Source organism: Hyperoodon ampullatus (assembly GCF_949752795.1).
Source record: "Hyperoodon ampullatus genome assembly, chromosome: 2".
Lineage (NCBI taxonomy): Eukaryota > Metazoa > Chordata > Mammalia > Artiodactyla > Ziphiidae > Hyperoodon > Hyperoodon ampullatus.
This window is the reverse complement of record NC_136915.1, coordinates 118771955-118790837: the sequence shown is the minus strand read 5'-3', so window position 1 is coordinate 118790837 and position 18883 is coordinate 118771955. Positions and strand designations below refer to the sequence as shown.

At 43.2% G+C, this 18883-nt stretch overlaps 1 protein-coding gene across 1 annotated transcript in view; it reads left to right on the top strand.

Annotated features, from left to right (window-relative positions):
* Positions 1-907: 907 nt before the first annotated feature.
* CD244 (CD244 molecule) overlaps positions 908-18883 on the top strand; it is a gene marked incomplete at both ends in the record, with an annotated part of 35950 nt that continues 17974 nt past the window's right edge. The window contains one exon of the mRNA XM_079698088.1: positions 908-968. Within this exon, the coding sequence (XP_079554214.1) occupies positions 908-968 (61 nt within the window). The remainder of the gene's footprint in view (positions 969-18883) is intronic.

Here is an 18883-nt window from a genome sequence, read left to right as displayed (position 1 = left end):
AAAGAGAAAGGCATAGAACTCTGGGGTGTGGTCTCAAAGCAATTGCAATCTGGGGAAGGTGGGATGCCTCCACCTCTCCCTGGCAGGGTGAAGAGGATCAGATGCTACCTGGCCTTTCTGGAGGGTGGAGTCAAAGTGCGTGCTGGGGGAAGCAAATATGGGTCTACATCCTGTCTGGGTGAGAGAAGCTGAGAGAAGGACTAAAGAACTATTACGGGAAAGTAGATAAAGAGGAAGGGAGGGAATTTAGAAGTACAGATAGGAAACTAGGGCAAAAGCACATTCTTAAGAAAAAAATTTAATTTGCATATGCTTAAATTTTGGTATCAACTTGCAGAGATTCCCCAGACCTGTTAGATTTTTCTAGTGCCCCCTACTTGTCTTCTTCAACATTTCACCCACTTATCTAGGGTTCCACTTCTCAGTGCACATCCTTCCCAAACCCTCTCCCCTCCACCTTCGCAATGTCTGTTGGGATGGGACAGGCTCTGATGATGGCTGTTTGGTCCCCATGTAGGTTTCTCCATATTGCTAGTAGGATGCAGAGAATTGGAAAATTTCTTGGGCATCTGTCCTTTAAACAAAGCAGCTGGGCTGGGGCAGAGCTTGGGACAAGATTTTGAAGGTGGTTTTGTGAGTAACTGTGAACTCTGAGCACCCGCCCACTTGAGGCAGACTTTGCAAGTTTAGCTTGTAGGAACTATCAGACCAGGTCCAGGGACTGGGGCTTCCTCAACGGCCTTGTTAGCGTTCAGCTAATGAGAACAGCCTCAAGTTGAGTAAACTGTGGCTGGAGCGAGGCCGTTCTGCTCTCCATCAGCCTCCTGTTGATGGGTGGCTGCTGAGCCTGTGCAGGGCAGAGCATCTGGTGGGAGAGGACCTGGCCTGACCCCTCTGTCTTGTGGGGATGTTGGGGCAAGTGCTTACCCTCACACTCTTCCTGCTCATCAAGGGGCATTGGGGCCAAGGTAAGGAGGCTCAGCCTGGCAGGGGTGGGGCTGGCATGGACTAGGGGCCGTGGCCTTCAGGGAGATCAGTGTCCAGAGCCTCTGGGTTGTGCTGCCTACTTGGTGACCTGGAACTCTGACTCTGAACAGTTCCCTGCAGCTCTGGACAGGCTGGGTCAGAGAGCAAAGGCTGGCAGTAGGTTGGGAGGTCCTTGAGAAGTGCCTCTGGCCAAGCAATCCAGGCCACCTCAGTCAAGGTGAGTCTTTTCCACTGGCTTCAGTTTTTCTTTCTGTCTAGTGGGGAGAAAGTATCCTCCCTGCTGGCTGTAAGAAGGACAAAGGAAATATCCTCTAATTTGGTGCGATTACCAGCAGAGAGGAGAAGTGGCCATGAGCTTGGGTTTCTCCAAAGAAGTAGGGGTACTGGAGCTCAGAGACTGACAGATTATTCTCTGAGGCAGGAGAGCTGAGCCCTGGCAAGGGGAAGGGGAGAGGGGAAGGGTGAGGCCAAGGCCAGAACAGAGGCTTTACCCGCATGGCCTGGTCCCTCATCCCTCAGCTCTTCCAGCAGCCCAGAGGCCATGGGAGCCTGAGAATTATTAGGGAAATGTTGTCTGGGGGCAGGGTGCAGGGAAGGGAAGAGAAGGAGACAGTATAAGGAAGCTCCATAGCAAACTGATAACTGTCAGCAGGGCCCCGAGCCAACTAATGATTGTGTGTGTGGGAAGCAGGCTTCCCCTCTTTTTCCAACCCTAAGTCTAGGATGCTCTGAGACTTGGAGGCTGCATTTTAGATCAGCGACTCTTTGAGGGGCATCATGAGCGGGGGTTGCAGTGAGAGGAGGGCACACTTTTGTGCAAAGGGAAGAAAGAGAGGCACAAGGAAGTATTTGTGCAGGGCCTGTTGGAAGCTATTCCTGGGTACTCAGCTCAATCACTGAGCCCCTGAGCACTCTGGTATCCTTCAAGAAGACACATTCTAGGCTCCGGCTTTTGTAACGAGTACAGGCGGAGTAGGGCAGGGTGTAATAATGAACAGGGAACAGAGAGAGAAGTCTGGAGACTGGGGCTCATGCGTGGGCTGGAGGGACCCAAAGATGCAGGATCCTAGGTAAGAGAGCTAGGTTGGAACCTGGGCTAAGCAGCCTTGAAAGCTGAGGTAGGACCGACATGCTTTGATGCCTGGCTTTGGGGGTGGGAGGGACAGAAGGTTGAGGCTGACTCAGATCATGAGCCCAAGTGGCACGAGTGCTCCCTCCATCCCCATTCCCAGGGCTGTGGTGCTCTCTTTGGGTGTGGCTATGACAAGACCCATTGGTGGGAGGTAGGGGGGAGCCTGGCGAGTGATTCTTTGAGCACAGGGAGGGATGGACTTTGGTCTTAGGGAACTTCTCTCTCTTCTTGCTATGCCCTGCGTCTGTGGGGCCGGCCTGATGAAAGCTGACTGAAACTGCTCTGTTTATTTAGTTCAATTTTTAAACTTCTTAATTGAAAATAATTTTGAAGTTTCAGGGAAGTTGCAAGAATAGCACAAAGAATTTTTGTATTTCCTTCACCTAGATTCACAAGTTGTTAACATTTTATCACATTTGCCTTATTTCTCTTTCTCTCCAAATATAGGTATGTGTGTATAACTGTATAATAATAATTATTTTTGTGGAATATTCAAGAGTAAGTTGCAGACATCATGCCCCTTTGCTCTTAACTATTTTAGCACACAACTTCTAAGGACAAGGATGTTCCCATATCATATCATATCATATCAGCACAGTTATCAAATTTAGTAGGTTTAACATAGATACAATCAAACATACAGTCCATATTTAAATATTACCAACTGTCCCCCAAATGTGCTATACGACATCTTTTTCCCCAACCAGAATCCAATCAGGATCATGTATTGCATTCAGCTGTTATGTATTTTTTGTCATCTTCAATCTACAATTATTCCTTTCTTTGTCTTTTATGACTTTGACATTTGTGGAATACAAGTCAGTTGTTTTCTAGAGGGTTCCACAATCTGGGTTTGTCCAATGTTTTGTCATAAGACTCAGGTCATGCACTTTTGGCAGGAATACCACGAAAGGACAAGCATATCTTTTTCAGTGCATCCCATCAGGTGGTACAATGACAGTGAAACATTTTTTCTAAGACTTGGTTTACTGAAGAATGTAATATGCATCACATATGTGTAAGAGGCTCATAGCACTCTTGAGCATTGCAAAAGTCTTCCAAAGGCTTCTCACTTCACGTAGAGTAAAAGCCATACATTTTACAATGGCCCATGTGATCTGGCCTCCCTGACCACTGCCCCTTTCTCTCTGGTCTTCTCACTGCATTTCAGCCATGCTGGCCTGCTGATCCTCACGCATGTTCCCCTTGGGGGCTTTGCACTGTTTTCTCCACTTAGAATGCTGCTTTCCCCTCATTTGCCATGAGGCTTGCTTCCTCATTCTGCTCAAATACCACTTCTGCGATGATATCTTTCCCACTAAAAATGTCAACCCCTTCATCCTGTAACTTCTTATCTCCCTCTTCGTTTTTTTTCTCTGTAGTGCTTGTCTCCATTTTTCGTACTATATGTTTACTTATTTATCTTATTTTCTATCTCCTAGGCTCTTCTTTACCTCATTAGAATGTAAGATCCTTGAGGCCAGGGCTTTCGTTTGTTTTGTTCACTGCTGTATCTTCAGCATCTAGAACAGTATCTGGCACAAGTAGACCCTCAATATGTACTTATTGAATGAATGAGTACTTTAAATAATCCATGGAATAAAGCGAGTTTATCTGCCTACCAGAAAGCTTCATTGGGAAAACTGTTTTAGATTTTAAAACATGTAAATACTAACTACCTCTGTGGCCTTGAGGAAGTTAACTAACTTCTTGTTTCTCAATTTTTCATTCATAACATGAAGTAAACAGTGGTGCCTGCTTCCTGGGAGATGTGTGAGGGTTAGATGAGATATAGTGTATAAAGTATTTAGAGAAATGTTGAGTTATAACAAGTCCTCCAAAATGAATGCTCATGTTATTCAGCTCTTTGGAGGCAGGGCATATATTTCACTTAGTTTTGTAGTCAGAGTAAAGAGGAGAGACTATTCAGTAATCTTTTGTTGACTTTAATTAATTGAATAGAGAGTGAGTTAGAGAATCTTGAGATAAGATGATAAAGTTTTAATGTGTGACCCTTTTCTGAGGGTTTCTCATTATCATAACCAGGATCTTAGGGAGATTTCAACATTTTTAACTTAAAGAAACATGTATTCAAGACATTTAATCACATGATTACATCGTAATGTAAAGTAGTCTGTTTTCACAATAGCATCTCCCTCTCTATTCCCATTCCTTCCCTGGATATGTTTTGAGTAGCTCTACGCCAGGTGCTGGACAAGATATTTAGGATTCAGTAGTGATTAAGTACACGGCCCCTTTGTTCACAGAGCCGACACCATTTATATCCATCAGTACATAATTACAGCTGTGATTAATGCCCAGCGAAGTGCCCAACACAGTAAGTGCTCAAGACATGTTAGTTGAGTGAATAAATGAATTGTTTTCAGGCATCTTTGAGGAAGATTGGGATAATTTTTGGGTCAGATGGCTTGGGGACCAGGGACCTTTAAATCACTGCCCATAAGAGCGGACTTGGGCCCTAAAGTTCATTTTGGACCCTAAATTCAGATTTTGGCTATGCAGTCTGAAGAAACTACAAAGGACACACCAGAGGCTATAAATGCCCAGGGGCCACAAGGTCTGGGGTGAGATGTGCTGGACAAAAAAAAAGGGGCAGGGGCAGCATCTCACAGATTAGCTCTGAAGGCTGCAGGCTGTTCCCATAGGTTGTGTTGAAACTTTCACTTCTCAGGAAGGAGTCACTGATCACAACTGCTCTGGCTGGGATCCAGACAAGTTCTAAAAAGGCTGGATTTAGTTTTGTCCATCTTTTCCTTATCGTACTCCCCCTCAGACAAAGTGTGAATAGTGAAGTATCTGTCCGCAGGAGAGAGATCAGGACTCAGAGAACTCAGGGCTGCAGCACCCCTGGAGAGAACCAGTTCTATAGAAATCACTCCAGAGATAGCTGGGCCATTGTCTTCATGATATGTGTGCAGAAAAGTGTGCAAAATTATAAATGTACATCTCAATGAGTTATTGTTAAGTGAAAATACCTGTGTGTTTACCACATGTTCCCTCCTTTCCTTACCTCTACCTTCTTCCACAAATACAACCACTCTTCGGACTTCTAACATCATTGGTTAGTTTTGCCTGTATATAAATGGAATCATAAAGTATATACTCCTGTATTTGGCTTCTTTTGCTCAACATCTGATGAGATTTATCTCTGCTATCACTTGCAGCTGTTCGTTTTCATGGCTGTATTTCATTGTATGACTATATAATAGTTTATTAATCTATTCTACCATTGATGAACCTTTGGATTGTTTCAAGTTTTTTTCCCTATTATAATCATGCTGCTAAAAGCCTTTAGGCTGAGCTGCTCAGCATGCGGGATCTTAGTTCCCTGACTAGGGATGGAGCTCGTTTCCTCTGCAGTGGAAGCTCAGAATTTAAACCACTGGACCACCAGGGAAGTTTTAGTGCATGCATGTCTGTTGGGTGTATCTCTGGGGGTAGAATCACTGGATATGTAGATATACCTCTAGTAGTTGCTGCCAAACTTTTCCAAAGTGGTTGAACCAAGCAGTGCGTGAGAGTTCCAAGTTGTTTCAGGGCCACCAGCTTTGTGTTCTGAGGAACTGCAAATGGGAAATGAAAGCTCCGGGGTGTGGAGCCTGAAAGGTGAAAGTCAAAGCCAAGAAAACCATGTCTGTTCTGGCTTCCCTGGTATACTGCATGAAATTCCTACATGGGAGTCATTTCTGGGAGCAGAATTTAATTAATTAATTAACTGAACACTTCATTAAACCCTTACTATGTTCCAAGAACTATGCAAGATTTTGTGGAGGAAACAAAGGTGAAACACACATTGGTTCCATCCTTAAGAATCTTTCAGACAATTAGAGGAAAACAGGCCTCTACAATATCAACTCTAAGGGAAGACAGAAAATTCTAAATGCTAAGTGTCTCTGACAGGCAAGATACATTTAGAGCACAAAGGGTGCAAAGAAGATGGAGATTCCTTCTAGGTAGGGACACTGGGGAAGTGGCCTTGAAGGATATATAAGAGTTCAGGAGATAGGGGTAACGTAGAAGGACAAGCTAAGCAGAGGGAACAGCCTAAACAGAAGTAGGGAAAACAGGTTTGAATGAGGAGACATGAGAAGCAAATGCACATGTTATCTTGGAGAAAGACAGTATTACAAATGGGATGATTCAGTTAACTGATACAAAGAGTGGGACATAAGCTAGGTAAGTTGACAGAGGTAAGGGGTTGCATTGTCTGAGAGATGGAGTCAGTATAGTCAGGAGGAAACCCCCCAGGGTGGGGCTAGGTGAAGAAGAAGAGAGGTGATGAATTGGGTTGTGGACCTGGAGGAGATTTTATCTACTTTATAATTTTGCCTTGACTAGGGCCGGCCCTGCCCCAGCACTTTTGGCATCTCACTGAGCTTTATCCACCCAGACCCCATCAGGAACCCCTTCTGTTGCCTTCACTCCAAGCCTGGTGGCATAACCCTGAGCTGAGAAAACCTCAACATCCTTTGTTGGCTAGGGGAAGTTATACTTTTCTGAAAGTTCTATTTTCTCTCCCCTGTCCCCTCTCCCAGACTCTCAGGCCTCAAACTTCTTCCCATCTCACCCTTCCTCCGACCAGCAGGACAAGGTCAGAGGAAGCTGAGCTGATAGTGGACACTGTGGGACTTTGGAGGCTGAAACTCCTGCACCCAACTCTGGGGCTGCACGGGACTCACTACTGGGTCAGATCGTCTCCTTGACCGTCCTCTGTGCAGGCTTCCCTCTTCTTCCTGAGGAGGTGGTGGAATTAATCACTTGACCTCTGCCCTCCTTCTGCAGAGTTGTCTCACCCCTTTCTTTCCTAACCACCGGAAGAGAGGCCCCAAAGCTGTTGAGTGCCAACAACAGAGGTAGCAGCAGCCCTGGGGCCTGCTCTGACCACCGGAATCTGCTGTGGCCTCTCCACTCTGAACAATCTGCCACTTATCGGGGCCTCCCCCACCTCTCACTAAGCAAGTGAGAACTTGTGTTGAAGAATATCTTCCTTTTCCCCACACTGGGCTGTTGAGGGCTGCAGAAGAAAATTCAACAACAAAGAGCAACTGCAGACTGAGAGCCTTCAATTTCAGCTGGGTCCTCCGTGTCTTGGGAATCCTTGTTTCTGATCCACAGCTTTCCTCTTTCTCCAAAGGGGTGATTCCAAACCTTCACCATCTCTTCAAGATCCTGTTCCATCATCATAGCTTTTATCAGCCTACACTCTCCTTCTCCAAGTAAATGGAGGCCCCAATTAGGGATTCTGCCGACCTCACCAACAATCCCTCAACATCAACTGACCTCATCTGCACCCATAAATGACCACATTCACCTCTGCTCTGCGTTAGGGAGCTCTCCTCCTTTCCTTGGTCTGTCCTTCCCCGTGTGCTCTGGACATCACGGCTTCATCTGGTAGGTCATCCAGGACCTGCCCAGTCCATGATATCTCTGATCTTTCTTCAACTGCTCCTTTTCTGTTGGCTTTCCACTCTTAGTTCATTATCCTCCCATTTAAAAATCTGTGTTGGAATACCATCCAGTTTTTCCCTACTCTGTCTTTCTTTCCCATGTGTCTCTTTTACTACTCATACAGAACACTTCGCTTCTGATACCTCTGGTCTCCAAATGTGTGTGTGGTTCTTTCCCCACACCAAGCAACTCTCTGTGACCCCAGCTGGGTGTCTTACAATTTGACTCAATTCTAACACCATCTGCTTGGAGACAGTGCTAGATTTCACAGGTTAAGGGCTCGTTCCCACAAGATTACCTCCCTCTGCCATTTCAGACACCAGTCTCAAGCCCAGGTTGTAGATCAGAGGTTCCAGCGATCCCCTCTTCTGATTCAATTAATTTGTTCGAGTGGCTCACAGAACAGTGGGAAACACTTACTTACATTTGCCAGTTTATTAAAGGATATGATAAAGGTTACAGATGAACAGCCAGATGAAGAGATAAATAGGGCAAGGTCTGGAAGGGAGCTTCTGTTACCTTGGAGTTGGGGTTCACCAAACTGGTTAGCTCCCCTAAACTCGTGCTATTGGGATTTTATAGGGGCTTCCTCATGTAGATGTGATCAGTTATTAACTATTAACTCCATTTCCAGCCTCTACCCCTCCTCCGAAGGGTGGGGAATGGGGCTGAAAATTCCAAGCTTTTAATCATGGCTTGGCCTTTTTTGTGATCAGCCCCTCCCACCCAGGAGTTCATCCAGAGTCATCTTAATAGAATAAAAGATGCTCCTGGTGCTCTTATTACTTAGGAATTTACAAAGGTTTTAGGAGCCCCATGTCAGGGATAAGACTAAATACTAAATACTAAATACTAAGACTAAATACTAAAGCAAGAGATGCTTTTGTCACTGAGAAATTATAAGGATTTCAGGAACTCTGTGCCAGGAACTGGGGGGAGAGAATAATAAATATATTTCCATTATCTCACAAAAACCAAGCCAACAAACCAAAATAATAGCTGGTGTTCTTCCTGCGGTAGCTTCTTTCCTAACTCCTTTTTAGTTGGAGACAAACCCTTCTTAAGTGTATAAACTAATACAATTTACATGAAAATATAATAGAATAGTATAATTAAAAAATGACTACAATGGCAGTATAGCATCAGGAGTGTAGATCACACATTTGATTCCTTAATAATTTTTTTTTTTTTTATTTATTTATTTATTTTATTAGTTTCTGCTTTACAACAAAGTGAATCAGTCATACACATACATCTGCTCCCACATCCCCTCCCCCATGCATCTCCCTCCCTCCCACCCTCCCCATCCCACCCCTCCAGGCGGTCACAAAGCACCGAGCTGATCTCCCTGTGCTCTGCGGCCGCTTCCCACCATCCATCCACCCCACGCTTGGTAGTGTACATATGTCCATGCCTCTCCTTCCCTCTGTCACAGCTCACCCTTCCCCCTCCCCATATCCTCAAGTCCATTCTCAAGTAGGTCTGTGTCTTTATTCCCGTTTTACCCCTAGGTTCTTCATGACATTTTTTTTTTTTTAAATTCCATATATATGTGTTAGCATACGGTATTTGTCTTTCTCTTTCTGACTTACTTCACTCTGTATGACAGACTCTAGGTCTATCCACCTCATTACAAATAGCTCAGTTTCGTTTCTTTTTATGGCTGAGTAATATTCCATTGTATATATGTGCCACATCTTCTTTATCCATTCATCCGATGATGGACACTTAGGTTGTTTCCAGCTCCGGGCTATTGTGAATAGAGCTGCAATGAACATTTTGGTACATGTCTCTTTTTGAATTATGGTTTTCTCAGGGTATATGCCTAGTAGTGGGATTGCTGGGTCATATGGTAGTTCTATTTTTAGTTTTTTAAGGAACCTCCATACTGTTCTCCATAGTGGCTGTACCAATTCACATTCCCACCAGCAGTGCAAGAGTGTTCCCTTTTCTCCACACCCTCTCCAGCATTTATTGTTTCTAGATTTCTTGATGATGGCCATTCTGACTGGTGTGAGATGATATCTCATTGTAGTTTTGATTTGCATTTCTCTAATGATTAATGATGTTGAGCATTCTTTCATGTGTTTGTTGGCAGTCTGTATATCTTCTTTGGAGAAATGCCTATTTAAGTCTTCTGCCCATTTTTGGATTGGGTTGTTTGTTTTTTTGCTATTGAGCTGCATGAGCTGTTTATAAATTTTGGAGATTAATCCTTTGTCAGTTGCTTCATTTGCAAATATTTTCTCCCATTCTGAGGGTTGTCTTTTGGTCTTGTTTATGGTTTCCTTTGCTGTGCAAAAGCTTTGAAGTTTCATTAGGTCCCATTTGTTTATCTTTGTTTTTAGTTCCATTTCTCTAGGAGGTGGGTCCAAAAGGATCTTGCTGTGATTTATGTCATAGAGTGTTCTACCTATGTTTTCCTCTAAGAGTTTGATAGTTTCTGGCCTTACATTTAGGTCTTTAATCCATTTTGAGCTTATTTTTGTGTATGGTGTTAGGGAATGATCTAATCTCATACTTTTACATGTCCCTGTCCAGTTTTCCCAGCACCACTTATTGAAGAGGCTGTCCTTTCTCCACTGTACATTCCTGCCTCCTTTATCAAAGATAAGTTGGCCATATGTGCGTGGGTTTATCTCTGGGCTTTCTATCCTGATCCACTGATCTATCTTTCTGTTTTTATGCCAGTACCACACTGTCTTAATTACTGTAGCTTTGTAGTATAGTCTGAAGTCAGGCAGCCTGATTCCTCCAGCTCCGTTTTTCGTTCTCAAGATTGCTTTGGCTATTCGGGGTCTTTTGTTTTTCCAAACAAATTTTGAAATTTTTTGTTCTAGTTCTGTGAAAAATGCCAGTGGTAGTTTGATAGGGATTGCATTGAATCTGTAGATTGCTTTGGGTAGTAGAGTCATTTTCACAATATTGATTCTTCCAATCCAGGAGCATGGTATATCTCTCCATCTATTTATATCATCTTTAATTTCTTTCATCAGTGTCTTATAATTTTCTGCATACAGGTCTTTTGTCTCCTTAGGTAGGTTTATTCCTAGATATTTTATTCTTTTTGTTGCAATGGTAAATGGGAGTGTTTTCTTGATTTCATTTTCAGATTTTTCATCATTAGTGTACAGGAATGCCAGAGATTTCTGTGCATTAATTTTGTATCCTGCTACTTTACCAAATTCATTGATTAGCTCTAGTAGTTTTTCGGTAGCATCTTTAGGATTCTCTATGTATAGTATCATGTCATCTGCAAACAGTGACAGCTTTACTTCTTCTTTTCCAATTTGGATTCCTTTTATTTCCTTTTCTTCTCTGATTGCTGTGGCTAAAACTTCCAAAACTATGTTGAATAAGAGTGGTGAGAGTGGGCAGCCTTGTCTTGTTCCTGATCTTAGTGGAAATGGTTTCAGTTTTTCACCATTGAGGACAATGTTGGCTGTGGGTTTGTCATATATGGCCTTTATTATGTTGAGGAAAGTTCCCTCTATGCCTACTTTCTGCAGGGTTTTTATCATAAATGGGTGTTGAATTTTGTCAAAAGCTTTCTCTGCATCTATTGAGATGATCATATGGTTTTTCTCCTTCAACTTGTTAATATGGTGTATCACATTGATTGATTTGCGTATATTGAAGAATCCTTGCATTCCTGGAATAAACCCCACTTGATCATGGTGTATGATCCTTTTAATGTGCTGTTGGATTCTGCTTGCTAGTATTTTGTTGAGGATTTTTGCATCTATGTTCATCAGTGATATTGGCCTGTAGTTTTCTTTCTTTGTGACATCCTTGCCTGGTTTTGGTATCAAGGTGATGGTGGCCTCGTAGAATGAGTTTGGGAGTGTTCCTTCCTCTGATATTGTTTGGAAGAGTTTGAGAAGGATGGGTGTTAGCTCTTCTCTAAATGTTTGATAGAATTCACCTGTGAAGCCATCTGGTCCTGGGCTTTTGTTTGATGGAAGATTTTTAATCACAGTTTCAATTTCAGTGCTTGTGATTGGTCTATTCATATTTTCTATTTCTTCCTGAGTCAGTCTTGGTAGGTTGTGCATTTCTAAGAATTTGTCCATTTCTTCCAGGTTGTCCATTTTATTGGCATAGAGTTGCTTATAGTAATCTCTCATGATCTTTTGTATTTCTGCAGTGTCAGTTGTTACTTCTCCTTTTTCATTTCTAATTCTACTGATTTGAGTCTTCTCCCTTCTTTTCTTGATGAGTCTGGCTAATGGTTTGTCAATTTTGTTTATCTTCTCAAAGAACCAGCTTTTAGTTTGGTTGATCTTTGCTATCGTTTCCTTCATTTCTTTTTCATTTATTTCTGATCTGATCTTTATGATTTCTTTCCTTCTGCTAACTTTGGGGGTTTTTTGTTCTTCTTTCTCTAATTGCTTTAGGTGCAGGGTCAGGTTGTTTACTCGAAATGTTTCCTGTTTCTTAAGGTGGGATTGTATTGCTATAAACTTCCCCCTTAGAACTGCTTTTGCTGCGTCCCATAGGTTTTGGGTCGTCGTGTCTCCATTGTCATTTGTTTCTAAGTATTTCTTAAATTCCTCTTTGATTTCTTCAGTGATCACTTCATTATTGAGTAGTGTATTGTTTAGCCTCCATGTGTTTGTATTTTTTACAGCTCTTTTCCTGTAATTGATGTCTAGTCTCATAGCATTGTGGTCGGAAAAGATACTTGATACAATTTCAATTTTCTTAAATTTACCAAGGCTTGATTTGTGACCCAAGATATGATCTATCCTGGAGAATGTTCCATGAGCACTTGAGAAAAATGTGTATTCTGTTGTTTTTGGGTGGAATGTCCTATAAATATCAATTAAGTCCATCTTGTTTAATGTATCATTTAAAGCTTGTGTTTCCTTATTTATTTTCATTTTGGATGATCTGTCCATTGGTGAAAGTGGGGTGTTAAAGTCCCCTACTATGAGTGTGTTACTGTCGATTTCCCCTTTTATGGCTGTTAGTATTTGCCTTATGTATTGAGGTGCTCCTATGTTGGGTGCATAAATATTTACAATTGTTATATCTTCTTCTTGGATCGATCCCTTTATCGTTATGTAGTGTCCTTCTTTGTCTCTTCTAATAGTCTTTATTTTAAAGTCTATTTTGTCTGATATAAGAATTGCTACTCCAGCTTTCTTTTGATTTCCATTTGCATGGAATATCTTTTTCCATCCCCTTACTTTCAATCTGTATGTGTCTCTAGGTCTGAAGTGGGTCTCTTGTAGACAGCATATATATGGGTGTTGTTTTTGTATCCATTCAGCCACTCTGTGTCTTTTGGTGGGAGCATTTAGTCCATTTACATTTAAGGTAATTATTGATATGTATGTTCCTATTCCCATTTCCTTAATGGCTTTGGGTTCGTTATTGTAGGTATAGTCCTTCTGTTGTGTTTCTTGCCTAGAGAAGTTCCTTTAGCATTTGTTGTAAAGCTGGTTTGGTGGTGCTGAACTCTCTCAGCTTTTGCTTGTCTGTAAACGTTTTAATTTCTCCATCAAATCTGAATGAGATCCTTGCTGGGTAGAGTAATCTTGGTTGCAGGTTTCTCTCCTTCATCACTTTAATTATGTCCTGCCACTCCCTTCTGGCTTGTAGAGTTTCTGCTGAGAGATCAGCTGTTAACCTGATGGGGATTCCCTTGTGTGTTATTTGTTGTTTTTGCCTTGCTGCTTTTAATATGATTTCTTTGTGTTTAATTTTTGACAGTTTGATTAATATGTGTCTTGGCGTATTTCTTCTTGGATTTATTCTGTATGGGACTCTCTGTGCCTCCTGGACTTGATTAACTATTTCCTTTCCCATATTAGGGAAGTTTTCAACTATAATCTCTTCAAATATTTTCTCAGTCCCTTTCTTTTTCTCTTCTTCTTCTGGAACCCCTATAATTCGAATGTTGGTGTGTTTAATGTTGTCCCAGAGGTCTCTGAGACTGTCCTCTGTTCTTTTCATTCTTTTTTCTTTATTTTTCTCTGCATCAGTTATTTCCACTATTTTATCTTCCACATCACTTATCCGTTCTTCTGCCTCAGTTATTCTGCTATTGATCCCATCTAGAGTATTTTTCATTTCATTTATTGTGTTTTTAATCGATGCTTGATTCATCTTTAGTTCTTCTAGGTCCTTGTTAACTGTTTCTTGCATATTGTCTATTCTATTTCCAAGATTTTGGATCTGGGAAATAGAATCTTGGATCAGCTTTACTATCATTATTCTGAATTCTTTTTCAGGTAGACTGCCTATTACCTCTTCATTTGTTAGGTCTGGTAGGTTTTTATCTTGCTCCTTCACCTGCTGTGTGTTTTTCTGCTTTCTCATTTTGCTTATGTTACTGTGTTTGGGGTCTCCTTTTTGCAGGCTGCAGATTCGCAGTTCCCGTTGTTTTTGGTGTCTGTCCCCCGTGGCTAAGGTTGTTTCAGTAGGTTGTGTAGGCTTCCTGGTGGGGGGGACTAATGCCTGTGTTCTGGTGGTTGAAGCTCGATCTTGTCTTTCTGGTGGACAGGTCCACGTCTGGTGGTGTGTTTTGGGGTGCCTGTGGCCTTATTATGTTTTTAGGTATCCTCTCTGCTAATGGGTGGGGTTGTGTTCCTGCCTTGCTAGTTGCTTGGCATAGGGTGACCAGCACTGTAGCTTGCTGGTCGTTGACTGAAGCTGGGTGCTGGTGTTGAGATGGAGATCCCTGGGAGATTTTCGCTGCTTGATATTATGTGGAGCTGGGAGGTCTCTTGTGGACCCGTGTCCTGAAGTTGGCTCTCCCACTTCAGAGGCACAGCACTAACTCCTGGCTGCAGCACCAAGAGCCTTTCATCCACCCGGCTCAGAATAACAGTGAGAAAAAGTAGAAAGAAATAATTAGTAGAAGAAAGAAAGAGAGATTGAAAGAAAGGAAGAAGGGAAGTAAGGAAGGAAGGAAGGAAGAAAGAAAGAAAGGAGGGAGGGAGGAAGGATGGAAAGAAAGGAAAGAAAGGAGGGAGGGAGGGAGGAATGAAAGCAAAAGGAAGAGTGAATGGAAGAAGAGAGGGAGGGAGGGAGGAAGGAAAGAAAGAAAGAAAGACAGGAGGGAGGGAGGGAGGGAGGAAGGAAAGAAAAAGAAAGTGGAAAGAAGAAGGGTGGGAGGGAGGGAGGGATGGAGGAAAGAAAAAGAAAGAAGGAAAGGAGGAGCGGAGGGAGGGAGGGAGGAAGGGAAGGGAGGAAAAAAAGAAAGAGCAGGTAAAGTAAAATAGAATAAAGTATGAAATATAGTAGCGTTATTAAAATTAAAAAGTAATTATTGAAAAAAAACACGGACCGAAAGAACCCTGGGACATATGGTGGAAGCAAAGCTATACAGAGAGAATCTTACACAGAAGATTACACATACACATTCACAAAAAGAGAGCAGGGGGAAAAATCAAAAATCTTGCTCTCCAAGTCCACCTCCTCGATTTGGGATAATTCGTTGTAAAAAGAGGAAAAGGGCGAAAAGTCTGAAATCTTGCTAAGTCCACCTCCTTAATTTGAGATAATTCGTTGTAAAAAGAGGAAAAAAAAGGGGGGGAAAGTCTTAAATCTTGTCCTCAAGGTCCACTTCCTCAATTTGGGATGATTCGCTGTCCATTCATGCACTCCACAGACACAGGGCACATCAAATGGACCGTGGAGCTTTAATCCGCTGCCTCGGAGGCTGCACAGAGAGATTTCCCTGTCTCTGCTCTCACAGCTCCCGGGTCTCAGCCTTGGACCTGGCCCCGCCTCTGCGCGTAGGTCGCCGGAGGGCGTCCGTTCTTCGCTCAGACAGGACGGGTTTAAAGGAGCCGCTGATTCGGGGGCTCTGGCTCACTCAGGCAGAGGGAGGGAGGGGAATGCCCTCTCCTCGCGCACCAGGCAACAAAAGGGAAAAAAGTCTCTTGCCTCTCCGGTAGCTCCAGACCCTTTCCCCGGACTCCCTCCGGGCTAGCACTAACCCCTTCAGGGTCTCTTCCTGCCGCCAGCCCCAGACCTCTCCCTGCGCTCCGACTGAAAGCCGATACCCGAGCCTCAGCTCCCAGCCCCGCCCGCCCTGGCGGCCGAGCAGACAAGTCTCTCGGGCTGGTGTGTGCCTGAGGGCACCGATCCTCTGTGCCAAAATCTCTCTGCTTTGCCCTCCACACCCCTGTTGCTGTGCTCTCCTCCGCTACTCCGAAGCTTTCCCCCTCCGCCACCTGCAGTCTCCGCCCTCGAAGGGGCTTGTAGTGTGTAGAAACCTTCCCTCCTTCACGGCTCCCTCCCACTGGTGCAGGTCCCGTCCATATCCTATTGTCTCTGTTTATTCTTTTTTTCTTTTGACCTACCCAGGTATGTGGGGAGTTTCTTGCCTTTTGGGGGGTCTGAGGTCTTCTGTCAGCGTTCAGTAGGTGTTCTGTTGGAGTTGTTCCACGTGTAGATGAATTTCTGATGTATCTGTGGGGAGGAAGGTGATCTCCGCGTCTTACTCTTCCGCCATCTTCCTCCGGCTTCCTTAATAATTTAATAGTTTAGTTAATAACTTAATTATTCCCTGTATACTCTATATTCAGTTTTTAAAAAATTAATGAATGAATTAATTAATGGCTGCGTTGGGTCTTCATTGCTGCTCGCGGGCTTTCTCTAGTTGCGGTGAGTGGTGGCTACTCTTCATTGCGGTGCGTGGGCTTCTCATTGTGGTGGCTTCTCTTGTTGCGGAGCATGGACTCTACGCACGTGGGCTTCAGTAGCTGTGGCACGCAGGCTCAGTAGTTGTGGCGCGCAGGCTCTAGAGTGCAGGCTCAGTAGTTGTGGTGCACGGGCTTAGTTGCTCTGCGGCATGTGGGATCTTCCGTGCTAGGGCTTGAACCTGTGTCCCCTGCATTGGCAGGCCACAATTAACCACTGTGCCACCAGGGAAGTCCTATATTCAGTTTTGTCACAATGAAGGAGAACCAGAATGAAGGCTCTATGTTTTAATCTGATGGTGGTTATTCAGGAGTTTACTTTGTAATTATTCATTGTACTATGCATTTATATTTTAAGCACCCTTTAATATTTGTGCTACCTCTCAATTTTATAAAAGGTAAAAATAAAATAAAACCATCATACCCCCCTAAAAATTAAACTCATGTTCTATCACCCCACTCTCCAGACCTGCTGGAGAGAGCTTTATTACCATCCTTAGCCGACCCATAAGCCAGAAGTATGGGTGTCTGTAACAATGTTGCTCTTCTGTCTGTGATGCCCTCTTCCATACTCCTCTATCAATCTGCCTGGCAGGCCTGGGTGCCCCAGGCAGAGCCTAGCTCACTTCCTCTGGGAAGCCACTCCTAATGCCCCAGGGAAGAATAGAGCATGCTTTCCTTATGCTTGTGTCACACCTTGGGCATACCTCCATAGCACATTTCATATCAAGTCTTAGTTGGCTGTTTTAGGTTTATCTTCCTCTAGACTGTAAGCACAGTAAAACAGAGATTGTAACTTTTCCTTTACGTCTTTGACCAGTGCCCTTAGTAGTCCCCTTCTCCAAAATAGGAGTGATATTACAAATATCTACTTACAGATATGATATGAACAACAGCAATCATAACAGATGCCAACTCTGAGCAACCTGGAAAGCTTTATTTTGTGTATTGGCTGAACTTCTTCCCTGCCTTTGGGCCAGTAAGATGCACCCGTGCATGCACCAGTAAACTTGGCTGTTCACTGCTCCCATATTACACTTATATGCTTCTGTTTTGGTCCTGTTCTCTTCTTATGATTTGGTTGTCATTCCTTATTTAAAATCCTGCCCAGCACTATAGATTTTGGTTTTGTGGCAAGCATTTCTGGCACCCATCCTGGAGCCCTTAAACTTGACATTTCTTGTTGGTCTTGGAGTTGGCTCCTGTGGGATACTCAAGATCCATCTGTAGTCTCAGCCCTTTTGCTGGCCTAGGTGGGGTGGAGTTTTAGATACCCATTACTTATTCCAGTGCCTAGCCAATGAAATATGTATCCATTGGTGTGGCTCCCTCTCTATTGAGACTTACCCTTGACCCTTCATATGACTGACACTGCTGTTGCCAGTTAACCAGTCTTGGGAGTTCCATATCTTCCTTTAGCACTTGCTTGTTATGTATGGGGGGCATTTCTATCTTTCTGTGTACCAGTTTATTTGCAACTCTCCCCAGCTCTACTTGCCTGGGTTAATCTCTTGAATGTAATTTGGTTGTTTTATCATCTCCCATTTCTATAGTCTGTGAAGGTGATGTCCTGTTTCTAGGAAATTAAGACTTATCATATGTATGTATTTCTTTGCAAATGCTGCCAACCACTAAGGCCATCTTGCTTAGTTCTTCTATCTCTAGTATTCTGCCTAAGGGCTGCACTTTCTGCTTGATTCCCTGTCCCCAGAGGAGCTGTGAAGTTGCAGTTCCCCCTACCCAGAATGTTTTTTCTGTAGCTCTTCACCTGGTTGGATCCTTCATATCTATCATTTCTTAGCTCAGATGTCACCTCCTCAGAGAGGTCTTCTCTGGCCATGAATCTACCAGTCACTCTGTTACATCACCTTTTAAAACTACCTTCATGACACTTATGCTTCTCTGAAAGGATCTTGTTTCATTTTTCACTTATTTATGGTGTGTACCCCAACTGGAGTGTAGGCTTCATGAGAGCAGGGACCTTGTCTCTCTTGCTCACCCCTCTAGTCCAATGCCCTTGAGCAGTGGTTCTCAAGTGGGGACAATTTTGCCCCCCAGGGGACATTTGGAAATGTCTAAATCTTTTTTGTTTGTCATGAATAGGGCAGGGGTGCTGGCATCTAGTGGGTAGAGGTCAGGGATGATGTTACACATCTTTACAATGCACAGGACAGCTCCCGCTTCCTCTGCAACAGGGAATTAACAGGCCCTAAATGTCAAGTGTTGAGATTAAGATATCCTCCCTAGAGCAATACCTGACACACAGAGAGTATTCAATAAATAATTGTTGAATATAGGAGTGAATAGTCTTCTCATTGCATCAAAGGGTCTCATTGATTCTTATAGATGTACCTGGAACCTAGGTTTAGGACATCTTTGTCAATATGTAAATTTGCCCAACTTATTTTCTAGTCTATTTTACCTGTGAGAATTTCTGATCCACTGATTTCTGGTTGTCATTTGAGTAAGTAACAGGAAGACTTTTCTAATATTTCGCTAAAAGGTGAGTGCAGAAATCTCTTGTTTTTCCACTCTTGCTATGGTAATGTTTCCACAGTAGCAACGTCTTACTTTACTCTTATCAAAGTACATTTTGCTTAGTTTAATGATCAGAACAGCTTTCTGAGAGGTAGCAATT